Below are 12997 nucleotides of genomic sequence, written 5' to 3'. Positions count from 1 at the left end.
GTGACACGATCTGACTTACAACCGGATCATTCTGGCTGCTGTGTTGAGAACAGACCGTAGACGGACAAGGGTGGAAGCAAGGAGAGCAGTAATGTATTGCAGTAGCCTAGGCAAGGCCTGGTGGTAACTCGGACCAGGGTGGCAGCAGTGGATGTGGTGAGAAGTGTTTGCATTTTGAAGGTAGACCAACAGTATTTGTTGATGGGTTAGATATGGATATATCCAAGAATGAGAAAAGTCAAGGATGATTCTTATGATTTTGGCCTGAGTAACTGGAAGGATAGAGTTTTCACTTACTGATTGGGGAAGACTACAGAGGAACGGATTTGGGTGGAAATTAGCTTGAGCTGGAGCATTCTACATTCCATAACCAAGTAGAGAATTTGTATCGTCATCTGGACATAAGAGTCTGAAGTTCAGGGGAGATGTCTAGGCTGGAGTCATCACCACATAGATGGTTTTTAAAGCCTCAAGAGTGGATGAGATGAGAGAATGAGTGTAAACAGAGAAAGGTTATGTAGGGATTGAGTCCTGGAACACTTCCAACTTTAGAGGGTTTAGAGATAGAAAAAAAAAGTGTTTCAAGGATGAGAATTGACTAACTATCAAATGCTGCTGGAAAGTCAAGAAAGATGAGGACCGAGAATTGACCACTAGATTTAGGCAAGCTGGAAGGAGATGGAGAGCTTATCAAGAGCTGTCTCACTGGCACAGTGTGGGCAAAGTCCTGATTAGAATAGGTTCAGGAAAGAATGGGAGAGGAAGTGGACACTCCACGTCTTCCAAGGAATTTAGCTATAAAGGGGAGTAAAAGGGAGGGAGGGGGCTAGAGCTGGAGGATGCATAAGCACAGGGTTGAAGGAGGGTTTTCCGTTGTATTTTTGGATTGGGCGATTTAACAGCATATTTATATGTTGATGAGAAAAATCCAGTAGAGAGGGGCAAAGTAGGACTTGTAGGGAAGAGAAGGAAGACTTGTTGGAGTTAATATCTTCGAGGAGATAGAGAGGATATCATCCATCCAGGAGACGACTGTGGACAAGGGCACAGAGTTCACCTGGAGGAAGGCTTTCAGGTGTGGCACAGATGCTGGGAGGAGGGTGGGTATCACGTGGTAGCCTGTGGAAGGTCTATTCTGACTGCTTCTGTCTTCTCAGTGAAAAATGAGGCCAAGTCACCAGCTGAGCGTAAGGATGAAACAGGAGGTGGGGTGGTGGGTGGTGGGAGTGCGTGGATTCGAGCATCACGCAGCACTGCAGGCCTCTGAAGGTCTGTGGTCACGAATTTAGAGGAGGGCCAGTCAACTGGTTGGGTGTGGACAAGGAGGTGGCTGAGTGGGGGGCTTTGTCAGGCAAATGTCATGTGGAGAGAGAGGGGCATTTCCAGAGTAAACAGTATCAACTACTCAGAGAGGCAGGCTGAGCCAACCATAAGTACAAATTTCTAAACATCGTTTTCTTCACGGGTGGCTGAAGCAGCAGATTCACCATGGATGGGTATCAGTGAGTATCTTCTGAGTACAAGGATTTGCCTGGCGTCCAGTCAGCATTATTCATGCCGGTAATAGCTTGGTGTACCTTTCAAAGGCCACTTGTAAAGCAGACAACTGTTTGAAATGTAGTTTCATTCCTTATCGAAATAAACGTTTCTTTCCCCTATGGAGTGGCTTTGATAGAAACAGCCGTGTAATTGACTGCTGTTACACCAGGAGTTAGGGCACAGCACCGATTCTTTGGCTGCAGGTAAAAAGTTTCTCTCGTCTACCAAGACAATCACATCCTCAACAGAAGGCTTTTCCTTTAACTGAGAAGTTAGGGGAAATTTTTTGTTTAGTGTAGAAAATGGCGTCAAGATAACAGAACTAATTTTAATGAATGTCAGAGGAAAACTCAATAGGAATAGAGCAACAGGGACACAAGAGAAAAACTTAGGATCTTTCAATGGCATTGTTTTCCATTCTTCTTTTGCATTTATAAATGACACATCATCACCTAAGTAAACACCAGGACGTACTATGGTTTGAAAACAGCAGCCCCGTTTCTCGCTCATTCTAGCCAGTCTGTCTTTGATGTCCATCATCTGTCCATTAATATCCCTGCAAGTGGGAAAGTGGGGACAAATGTAATTGTAGAGCTAAGAAAACAAAAATGCAGGGGGAACAGGACTTTTAGATTTTTTTACCCTGTGGTGTCTGGGTTTTAGATAAATAATAATTGAAGATGCAGCTGACTCGGTTGGGTCACCTAAGGCAAATCACTTCTTCTCTTAGGGCTATGAAATGAGGGTCAACAAGCTTATTGAATGAAGCCCTCGAAACGAACATAAATCTAAAATACTGAAGCAATTGGGAAATTTGGATTAAGGTTGATATGCATTTCAGATTAGAGTTTTTTTTTAAAAAAAGCCTACAGCACCCAATATTACCAGGCGGCCTCCCATCCAAGTTACTAACCAGGACCAACCCTGCTCAGCTTCCAAGATTAGCGTTCTCTTAAATAAAAGCATGCACATACCCACATAGATTTTCAAATTCTGCTATTTGGTGGCTACTAAAGTTTCTTGTGATCTTTCAGAAAAATAAGCAACATAACAACAAGCAAAACAAGCAACAATTTCTAAAAAAGTCACTACGATCAGAAAGTCTAGGGACAGTCCCTGGAGACTAGAAGCAGGACAGTAGGGCTGACAAAGCGAAGACAGAGAAGCAGGGAGTGACTGGAGGTGTCCATGGCCCAAGGTAGCTCAGGAATCTATAGGGATTATAGTTTTTTCCAAAAGCTTTCTGGGTGGGAATTACTATCTCTGCACTCAGGGATAAACTCACCTTTTAATCCAATTGTGTAAGGCAGTGCAGCCTTATAAACTTCACAGCCCCAAATGAACACAGCCTGAGAGAAGAGTAGGCTAAGAAATAGCTGAAATACAAATATAAGACCCATCTTACTGGCAGTTACTGCCTTAGGACTGAAGAACAGGTGTCATTCCCAAACCATAAGGACTGAGCCGAGGGCAGGGGAGATATCTGATGGCTAGAAAAAAAAAAACAAAACGGATAAGGACTTTCCTGACACCCTTTAGCCTTTCTTTAATGTGAACTGAGAAAAGTAAAACTGTTACTTTTCCAGCAGTGTTCCAAATCTCATCAGTACCAGATACTGTCAGCATCCCAAACTATCTAACCGGCAGCCCATCACTGGCAGCCAGCCCAAGTCTTCACCCTAACTAGAGGCCTCCATCAGCCAACAGTACATTACAGAAACCATCGTATCCACCTTATTCTGCTAAGAAATCTACTTTTGACTTGACACCATAAAACTCCTTGAAAAGAACATAGGCAAAACATCCTCTGACATAAATTGTAGCAATGTTTTCTTAGGTCAGTCTCCCAAGGCAGTAGAAATAAAAGCAAAAATAAACAACTGGGACCTAATCAAACTTATAAAGCTTTTGCAGAACAAAGGAAACCATAAACAAAACGAAAAGACAACCTACGGAATGGTAGAAAATATTTGCAAACGATGCAACCAACAAGGGCTTAATTTCCAAAATGTACAAACAGCTCCTACAATTCAATATCAAAAAAACAACCCAGGGCTTCCCTGGTGGCGCAGGGGTTGAGAATCTGCCTGCTAATGCAGGGGACACGGGTTCGAGCCCTGGTCTGGGAAGATCCCACATGCCGCAGAGCGGCTAGGCCTGTGAGCCACAATTACTGAGCCTGCGCGTCTGGAGCCTGTGCCCCGCAACAAGAGAGGCCGCGATAGGGAGAGGCCCGCACACCGCAATGAAGAGTGGCCCCCCGCTTGCCACAACTAGAGAAAGCCCTCGCACAGAAACGAAGACCAAACACAGCCATAAATAAACAAATAAAAAAAAAAAAAAAAAAAAAAAAAGCAACCCAATCAAAAAATGGGCAGAAGACCTAAATAGACATTTCTCCAAGGAAGACATACAGATGGCCAACAGGAAAAGATGCTCAACATTGCTAATTATTAGAGAAATGCAAATCAAAACTACCATGAGATATCATCTCACACCAGTCAGAATGGCCATCATCAAAAAATCTACAAACAATAAATGCTGGAGAGGGTGTGGAGAAAAGGGAACCCTCTTGCACTGTTGGTGTGAATGTAAACTGGTACAGCCACTATGGAGAACAGTACGGAGGTTCCTTAAATAACTAAAAATAGAATTACCATATGATCCAGCAATCCCACTCCTGGGCATATATCCAGAGAAAACTATAGTTTGAAAAGATACGTGCACCCCAACGTTCACAGCAGCACCATTCACAATAGCCAAGACTTGGACGCAACCTAAGTGTCCATCGACAGATGAATGGATAAAGAAGATGTGGTATACGCACACAACAGAATACTACTCAACCATAAAAAAGAATGAAATTTTGCCACTTGCAGCTTCATGGATGGACCTAGGGATTCTCATACTGAGTGAAATAAGTCAGAAAGAGAAAGACAAATACCATACGCTATTACTTATATGTGGAATCTAAAATATGGCACAAATGAACTTATTTACGAAAGAGAAGTAGACTCACAGACGTAGAAAGCACACTTACGGTTACCAAAGGGGAAAGGGGGTGGGGGAGGGATAAATTAGGAGTTTGGAATTAACAGATACAAACTACTATATATAAAATAGATATGGACTTCCCTGGTGGTGCAGTGGTTAAGAATCTGCCTGCCAGTGCAGGGGACATGGGTTGGAGCCCTGGTCCGGGAAGATCCCACATGCCGTGGAGCAACTAAGCCCGTGCACCACAACTACTGAGCCTGTGCTCTACAGCCTGCGCGCCACAACTACTGAAGCCCACACGCCTAAAACCGTGCTTTGCAACAAGAGAAGCCACTGCAATGAGAAGCCCGTACACTGCAACGGAGAGTAGCCCCCGCTCGCCGCAAGTGGAGAAAGCCTGAGTGCAGCAACGAAGACCCAACGCAGTCAAAAATAAATAAATAAATTTAGAAAATAAAATAAAATAACCAACAAGGACCTACTGTATATCACAGGGAACTAGATTCAATATCCTGTAATAAACCATAATGGAAAAAAATATTAAAAAGGATATGTATAACTGAATCACTTAGCTGTATACCAGAAACTAACAACACTGTAAATCAACTAAACTTCAATTAAAAATAATCAACTTTTGATAGCATATATTAATAACCTAAGCCTACTTATTCTCTACTAAAACCACACTGGTTCTGCTAGGGATCATTCCTTTTTTTTTTTTTTTAGTGGGGAGGGGAGCAGTAGGGGTAGGGTAGGTCACAAGTAAGTATAAGGAAACCAAATACTTCATTCTATCTCTAGGAAGATTAAAGTGCTAAGTTATCAGAAAAATGTGACAGTAAATCATCAATTTGGACTATAAGGATTTGACATATGTGATGATTTGAACAAAACCAAGGAGATTATTTCTGAGTATTAAAAATGATGGCTTCCTGGCAGAGCCTTGCTTGGTGTGGGCAGTGCCCCCTGGGTACTTTGCCAGGCTGGGCTGCGCCATGTCTGGGGCTGCAGCTCTTTAATAAGCCCTGGTTTGGTTTGGTCTAAGGGCGCTTCCCCCTGAAGGAGGAAGAATCTATGAACAGAAACATGCGGTGTGTCTCAGTAGCCTTACTGAGGAAGGTCTTAATTAAATGTCGAGGGTGCCCAAGCATTATAATAATCCAAATTTTTGTTTGGATTATTAAAAAATGGGTAACTTTGTATTGAGCAGAAGTTTGTCAAATGGACTTGGAACGCCATCATTTGTTTCAAGCCTTTCTTCCTTTTTGCCTAAAATCTGGAGATTGCCATGATTTCCTTAAGAAATGCTATTTTCAAAAACAGAAAGAGGCACTGTCCTGAAAAGACACTTTATAAGACCAATTTTTTAACTGTAGAAATACATGGTAAACAGACCTTGAGAAAAAGTGCAGGCAGCACAAAAGTCTGAGACAAAAATTACACAGCACAGCAACCAGCTGTGTCAATATAGTCCAAGGTCAACATCGTCACCAAATGAGGGTCAGACAAGGCTAAATCCACCCCCCCCCCCAAACCCAGCAACGCCCAACTGATAACTGGAGCCTCCAGAAACTGTTCCTTTAGGTAAAAGATGCTAAATTTTCTCTCATGAATTCTCTGACTTTGCAGCCTGTGTTCTGGATATTTACTTTCACCATTCATGGGTACACTGCTAGGCAGAAGGGAAACCTACCCAATGATGCAAAGCACCACAGAAAAGCAGTCAATTTCTGATTGATCCAGGCCCTCTCTTGTATCATATCCCTCCAGTACCCCCTCCACCTGATGGAAATTTCATGGCTTGTAAAAGTCTTCATCAATGTAAGCAAAGGGAAGACAAAACTTAATATCAAGTCCTTTTTGTTTTTGCATATTCTTAGTCTCAGTGAAAGCCTGGTAGATTAAAATCATAATCCAAATTAATTTTTTTATTCCTTCTCTTCCATTTTTACTAGTAAAGGGACAAGCACTTTTGTGCCCCAACCTTTTCCCCTCAAAACAGTTACTGTCAAAAAGAAAGCAGGAAATCAGTTTAGTCACTCTTAAAATTTATAGAAATCAAGAGAATAAAAGAGCTGAGGGAGACTGCCTGCTTACCTATAAAATGTGCTGGTTTTAGAAGCAGTGTGGTACAGCATGAAGGATGTCGGTGGTGGAGTCAGTAGATCTGGGTTTGAATCCCCACTTGTCACCTACTAGCTGTAACCTCAAGTTGCCTTCCCTGTAAAAGAAGGCTCATAATACATATTCTTGCAAGACAGGAGAATTCCATGAGAACATGTATAAAGGGCCTAGCAGAGAACCTGGCCCATGGTGTCCTTCTAGAAATCCTGATTGCCCTGCCCCTTGTCTTACTGCCTGGCATATCAGGGCTGTAAATCAGCTTGAGGTGCATATACAGTATCTAGATTCCTTAGGTTGTCAAAAGATTCTCCCTATTCTCATAGACCTTAATCTCCATCAAAACCCATAAATATTAGAGAGAAAAAGGGACAGAAAGACCTTACTAGATTATCATGACAGTGGCAAAACAGTAAGAATCAACAGCTTTCACATCTTAATGCAGGATACCACCAAAGGAGATGAGGCTAGCATCAAAGAGGAGGCAGGTGATATAAGACGAGCCTTCCAAATTCTAAGCTAATATAAACCCACACTATCTATCGCACTAACTCTTTCTTTCTTCTTCTAGAAAACAAATGAAGATGCAATTGATTTTGATTATACTGTTCTACTCCACGAATTCTCAACACAGGTAAAACAAAACGGCATATAGAACTGTTTAAACCAGAAGTTTTTGCAGATCATAATATTTTAGAACTCTTATTTCCCAGGAAATGATTCCCTGTCATATTCACTTGGTCTGGTACCCCGGCAAACCACTGAAGGTGAAGTACCACTGTCAAGAGCTACAGACACCAGAAGAAGCCTCTGGAACTGAAGAGGGATCAGCTGTGGCACCGACAGAGCTTAGTAATTTCTGAAAAGCAAAAAAGATCTGTTTATACCAAATTCTGAACAAAATGACTATACTAAATAACCTAAATCATTATTCTAGTAAAATAGCCAAGGTATAAGGCATTCTAATAATTTGGGAAAGCCTGTGATTACAAGTAAATACTCAAAAGTTAAAAGATACTGGGATTTTTGTTTTTCGATTGGTTTGGTTTAGTTTTTAACTCTGGGAGCACATGCATACTGAACTCTGCTCAGTGCTAAACAGTTACTCCGCAGGTTCCTCAGGGTTTCAGCCCTAAAATGTAAAACCAAGTCAGTTAGTGTATGCTGCAGCTGGACCAGTAAGTATTTAAAAAACATAACAAAATAAAATTGATGGTCACATCTATAAATCTGCATTTCCCAATATTCTGAACATATTGTAGCTAACTATTCTGTTGTTAAATTGCTCCTACCTAGTATGTAAAAAAGATAATATATTTCAATGAAAGCAAACTGTAGGGAAAATATTACCTGTTTAAAAGGAACTTTACTATTTTTTATGATTTTGAGCAAGTATTCCTTTTAAATTTGATATCTACTTTTAAATAAATGTTTCCTTCTAAATAAAATGTGTTACATGTGTTTGTAGAGATTTGTCTATATAGGCAAAATCTGCTAAGCTGGAATTAAAGGATATTTATATATTAATAAAAATTTTACAAATAAAAATAGTGTCTCAGAGAAAAAGCCGAGTGTCTGCAAACATGTATTAAATGGAACAGTGATGTAACTGAAAGTACATAAAGTATTTACAATTTTCATTTATAAGGACAACTTGGACCCAGTGTTGGCCTAAGTAATTTATAAAAACAAACACAATATGTACCATTATCAGATTTGTGGAGTACCTCCCCAAGGCAGGAAGAATTGATCCAGGAAACGTGGCCAGCATTTGCCTCTCAAAATTAGTATTTAATGGAATGCTTATATTCGTGTCTCAAAACCTTTAGCCGGGTTCCTTGATCAGTAATTAGTTAGGAAGCATCAGCCTTTTTAAAACATACCAAAATGTTACCTTTATGTATTAGAAAACTGCAAAAGTTTATACTAAATAGAAAAAATTTTAAGACATGGACTCTTACAAAATAAAAATAAGATGAATTATACTGTTACTTTTTAGCAGAGGCAGATCATGTATTATTCTGTTTAAGACCCCAACCCCTTTGCATTCATCTTCCCAACATCCTCTGGAGTTAAGGACTGTAAGTTTTCCAAAGCACTGGAAACAATCATTTAAAGAAAACATCAGATCTCCCACATATATGATAATACAGAGAAAATACTTTCCCTAAGACATCAAACAATCTAGTGATAAACAATGCCAGAACCAAGTAATAAACTCCTCTAACTGAAGTTCCCTAAATATCTTGAAAAAGTGCCAAGAGCATTATAAGAGCATATTCAATGTCCTGTGATTTTTAATCTTTCAGTGTCACGTTAAGAGCTAGAAAGGGGTTTCAGCTTTCTTGTCTCAACTTTCTAAAAGTCCTCTCATCCTTGTAAAGGCTTTTAAATTAGTGAGATTAGGCTCACAAATGTGACCATAATTCAATCAGGTAAGGAAGCTAAGGTGGTAACCCTTTAACAGATTTCGGTATAATAGACTATGAAGGCAAATTCTACACATACGACATACAAAAAAAAAATTACCTAATTTATAAATTTACAAAACCTATAAGTTAAACCAACTAAAAATTTCTCAATATCACCATCAGAACATCTTTTCTAGCACAAACTCTAAAATTGCTGACTTGATTTTACTAGCTAACAGAGGAGAAAAATTACTTCATCTGCCTTGACATAAAATGAAAACCTCTAAATTCCCTAAGCCCTCTTTTATTCATTAAGAGTCTAAAGAATTCTGAATCACTCTGACCCAATGACAATAACAGCATCACATTTATTTTCCTAATCTCTTTAGAATTTTCAAAAATTTTAAGACATACAAATTAACACCAGGATTTTGCCTGCATTCCATTTGATTCTACTTATAGTTTTGTTTTTCCTACCTGAGTTATGAATAGTTAGAAGTTAAGTTCTTTTGAAAGTCAATTGAAAGTTTCTATATTGGCCCTTGAATGATAGTGCTTCATGACATATGAGTTTATCACACTGATTTCTCTCAGCCTAGAAAATTCTATGACCTGTTCTGTGACCTTTCCTAACTTTCAAAGTGCTACAATCACTAGCATGCTGCCTGGCACTTATTTGAAAGGATAAATGAATCCATGCTCACAGTAAATTGCCTGTGAAAACATGAACTATTTCAACGATGTATTACAGTTTTATTTGAAGACACTTTAAGCAGCAATTAAAGCTCTAATTCAAAAACGGATAGTTTTAGCAATGCAAGTAGATGTTTTCTACTAAGGGATATATTCCTACATGTCACAATTTACTGCTTACCTGGTGGCTGCCTCACTTCACTGGCATCAATTTTAAGACTCATCCAGATTTCCAAAGTATTAAAATATGAAAAATCCTAAAATTTCAGTATTAAATTTTAGTGACTTCACAACGTAAATCTAAGAGTGAGCAAGGAGGCAAGGAATAACAGAAAATTGACTGTACATCTTTAAAGATAAACTTACCAAGCTAGGAACCAATAGCCCAATCACTAACATCACACCAAAGAATATTAATAATGTGACACATCTGAACAAATCCTGCATTTCATGTTTTGGAGATACAGGTTATACTGCAATGGTCTTTAACCTTGCCTGTATATTAGAATAAGCTGGAAAGCTTTTGATCTTGATGCAAAGAATCAGAGTATCTAGGGGTTGGCCTGGGTATTATTTCTCTTTAAAGCTCCCCAAGTAATTTTTAAAGTGCTGCCAGGGTTGGGAATCAGGGCGATACTGCAGCAGACCTAGTGTTGCTACCATTCTCCAACACAAATAATACTGTCTTTAAATTAGCCGACAATCATCCTTTACAACAGTAGTATAAAAGAAACCCTCATTTATGAATATTCTCATTAATTTTTTCCTTATACAGACTTTGGCTGGTATGTGGTCTTTACCAACTCTAACCAAACTAATGAGTTAACAAAAGATGTGGGTTCTGGTCCTGGATGGGTTCCTATGTGATCCTATTCTAGTTACTCCCACCAGCTGGGCCCGTGTCGTTGCCTATGAAATGCTGGTGTTGTATTAGATATCTCGACTCTCTTCTGGCACCGTATCTTCATAACCAAAATGTTTAACAAGTTAAAAGCACTTCCAAATTTATACATCTTAGTTCAATATTTCTGACTGTTAGCAACAGCAAGAGGAACTGTGCTAAATTCTATGAAGGTATTTCCTCATCAGGAACAATATTCAAAGTCAGTGTGAATAGCATGAGATGCTGATGAAATGCCAAAGCAACACAACTTTTCAGGCTTGATGCTACTGTAGCAACAGACATATTCATGGGAAAATGCTCTTGGTTTGATGAGTATCATAACTGCATTATCAATTTGAAAAGTTAATGAGCTGTGTGGTCTTAGATAAGTTATTTACCTTCTCTGTGCTTTTGCCTCCTCTATTACAAAATGGACATAATAATAGTACCTAGTTTCATAGGGTTGTGAAAACTAAAATGGATAATGCATTTAAAGCATTTAACAAATGCCTTGAAAACATTTGCTCAATACTTTTTAAAGGTCTTTTTTTCTAGGAACCTGAAGTTATAGAGCCAAATCTACAAATCAAGAAAAACAAAGGAATTTAAAACAGTTATTTCATGTCTATTATCCACTAAGGGAAAGGACTACGATATGTCTTTCACATCAGATGGTTTTTGGATGAAGCAATTCTGAACAATATGGTAGAACTAACTCCCTGGCAATGTCCAACATACTCTAGCTTAACATTTGTTCTTTCACAATCTCAATGAATACAATATATGATACATTCCAACAGACTCTAATTCAACTAGCATTTAATAGGTGGATGAAATAGACTAGCCAGCAACCCTGTAGGTTATATTTTATTATTTCCAAGCTGCAGAAACATTAAAATGAACATAGACAAGAATAGCATGTGCAAGGGCCTTTTTTTTTTTACCTCACAGGTCTGCAAAAAAGTAACATTTATACTCCTAAAAACAAGCAGTTAAAAATCTGCAGAAGCCACAGATTGAAGCAATCAGCTCTATATAAAACAGCTAGAAATTGAGCTAGCATTTTAATATTCCAAAGAAAATCTGAAAAGTGTTCTCCAATCCATTTTTTTAAAAAAAAACACTTTATCCCTGTGCCTCATTTATTTTGTACCTTTTAATCTCCCTCACCTATTTCACTCCTCCTCCTGCTCCTCCCTCCCCTCTGACCACCATCTACTGGTTTGTTCTCTGTATCTGTGAGGCTGTTTCCATTTTGTTATGTTTGTTCACTTGTTTTGTTTTTTAGACTCCACATTTAAGTAAAATCATACAGTATTTGTCTTTCTCTGACTTATTTCACTTAGCATGATACCCTCTAGGGCTAGCTATCCAGGTTGTCAAAAAGGAATCCACTCTTAAACAAAAAAGGTGATACTCCAAGAAGTGTCATGATATATGCAATTCACTTTCAAGTATACAGCAAAACAACTTGAAGAATGAAAGTATGCAACATAGATGGACAATAGACAAACAGATAAAGCAAATATGACAAAACAAATTATTATCCAGTAAACACTTAACAAAATTGTTCATTGTTGAGTCTAGATGGAAGGTATATGGCTGTTCTTTGTACTATTTTTTCAGCTTTTCTGTATGTTGAAAATTCTTATGATGAAAAAATTTGGACGTTTATACATGTTCTAAGCCTATTAAGTATAACAAAAATAAGTCTCTTCCTCCCTCAAATAAATATTAAATATATTTCAGTAATAATCATATTTTATTTGAGGTATAAAACCAATCAACAGTTGAGATATACACAGAATTAACTATGATATAACAGAAGCTCCTGAATATAATAGGAAGGGCTTCTAAAATTACTTCTTTTCAGGCTGAATTTATTCCATGAATCCATTAACGTCTCTAAACCTTGCAGATACAGTTAAAGTTAGTCAACAAAGTGAGGAAAGTTAGTTCTTGGCGTTTCCTTTTTTTACAGGAAGTTGACCTGTAGCTTCCAAATACTTATTGATAAGGTCTTCTTGTGTAGCTGGTGAACATGGCTGATATCTGCAGTACTCCATTGTATATTCTCCCTTCCCCTGGGGGTTTAACACAAAAACAGAAACAAAAAGCAGATTTTTTTTTTTTTTAAAACAACTATCAAGTAAAGTCATGCAAAGACAAGATTTCACAAAAATGATGATTTTTGCAGGATGGTCTCTTGAAGAACACTGAAGTAAAATTTAAACACTTGCTTACCTCTGTGCATGACCTAAGTTCAGTAGAATAACCAAACATTTCATTTAGAGGGACCTGAAAACATACACAGTAGATATTTCAGCATTGCTTATTGAAAAATATTTGAGAA

General features: G+C 38.5%; 2 protein-coding genes across 2 annotated transcripts in view; one reads left to right on the top strand and one right to left on the bottom strand.

Annotated features, from left to right (window-relative positions):
- The window catches only part of RARRES1 (retinoic acid receptor responder 1), a 40568-nt gene extending 33025 nt beyond the window's left edge, over nt 1-7543 (top strand). The window contains exons 5-6 of the mRNA XM_068546170.1: nt 7229-7291; nt 7371-7543. Of these exons, the coding sequence (XP_068402271.1) occupies nt 7229-7291; nt 7371-7520 (213 nt within the window). The 3' untranslated portion in view covers nt 7521-7543. The remainder of the gene's footprint in view (nt 1-7228; nt 7292-7370) is intronic.
- Nucleotides 7544-11182: 3639 nt separating this feature from the next.
- Nucleotides 11183-12997, bottom strand: part of GFM1 (G elongation factor mitochondrial 1) — a 45658-nt gene continuing 43843 nt past the window's right edge. Inside the window, exons 17-18 of the mRNA XM_068546169.1 lie at nt 12889-12942; nt 11183-12728 (exon numbers count right to left, since the gene is read on the bottom strand). Of these exons, the coding sequence (XP_068402270.1) occupies nt 12597-12728; nt 12889-12942 (186 nt within the window). The 3' untranslated portion in view covers nt 11183-12596. The remainder of the gene's footprint in view (nt 12729-12888; nt 12943-12997) is intronic.

The sequence above is a fragment of the Eschrichtius robustus genome, chromosome 6 (genome assembly GCF_028021215.1).
Source record: "Eschrichtius robustus isolate mEscRob2 chromosome 6, mEscRob2.pri, whole genome shotgun sequence".
In the NCBI taxonomy this organism is placed as follows: Eukaryota; Metazoa; Chordata; class Mammalia; order Artiodactyla; family Eschrichtiidae; genus Eschrichtius; species Eschrichtius robustus.
Note: the sequence above shows the minus strand (reverse complement) of the source record. Positions and strands in the feature narration are given on the sequence as shown.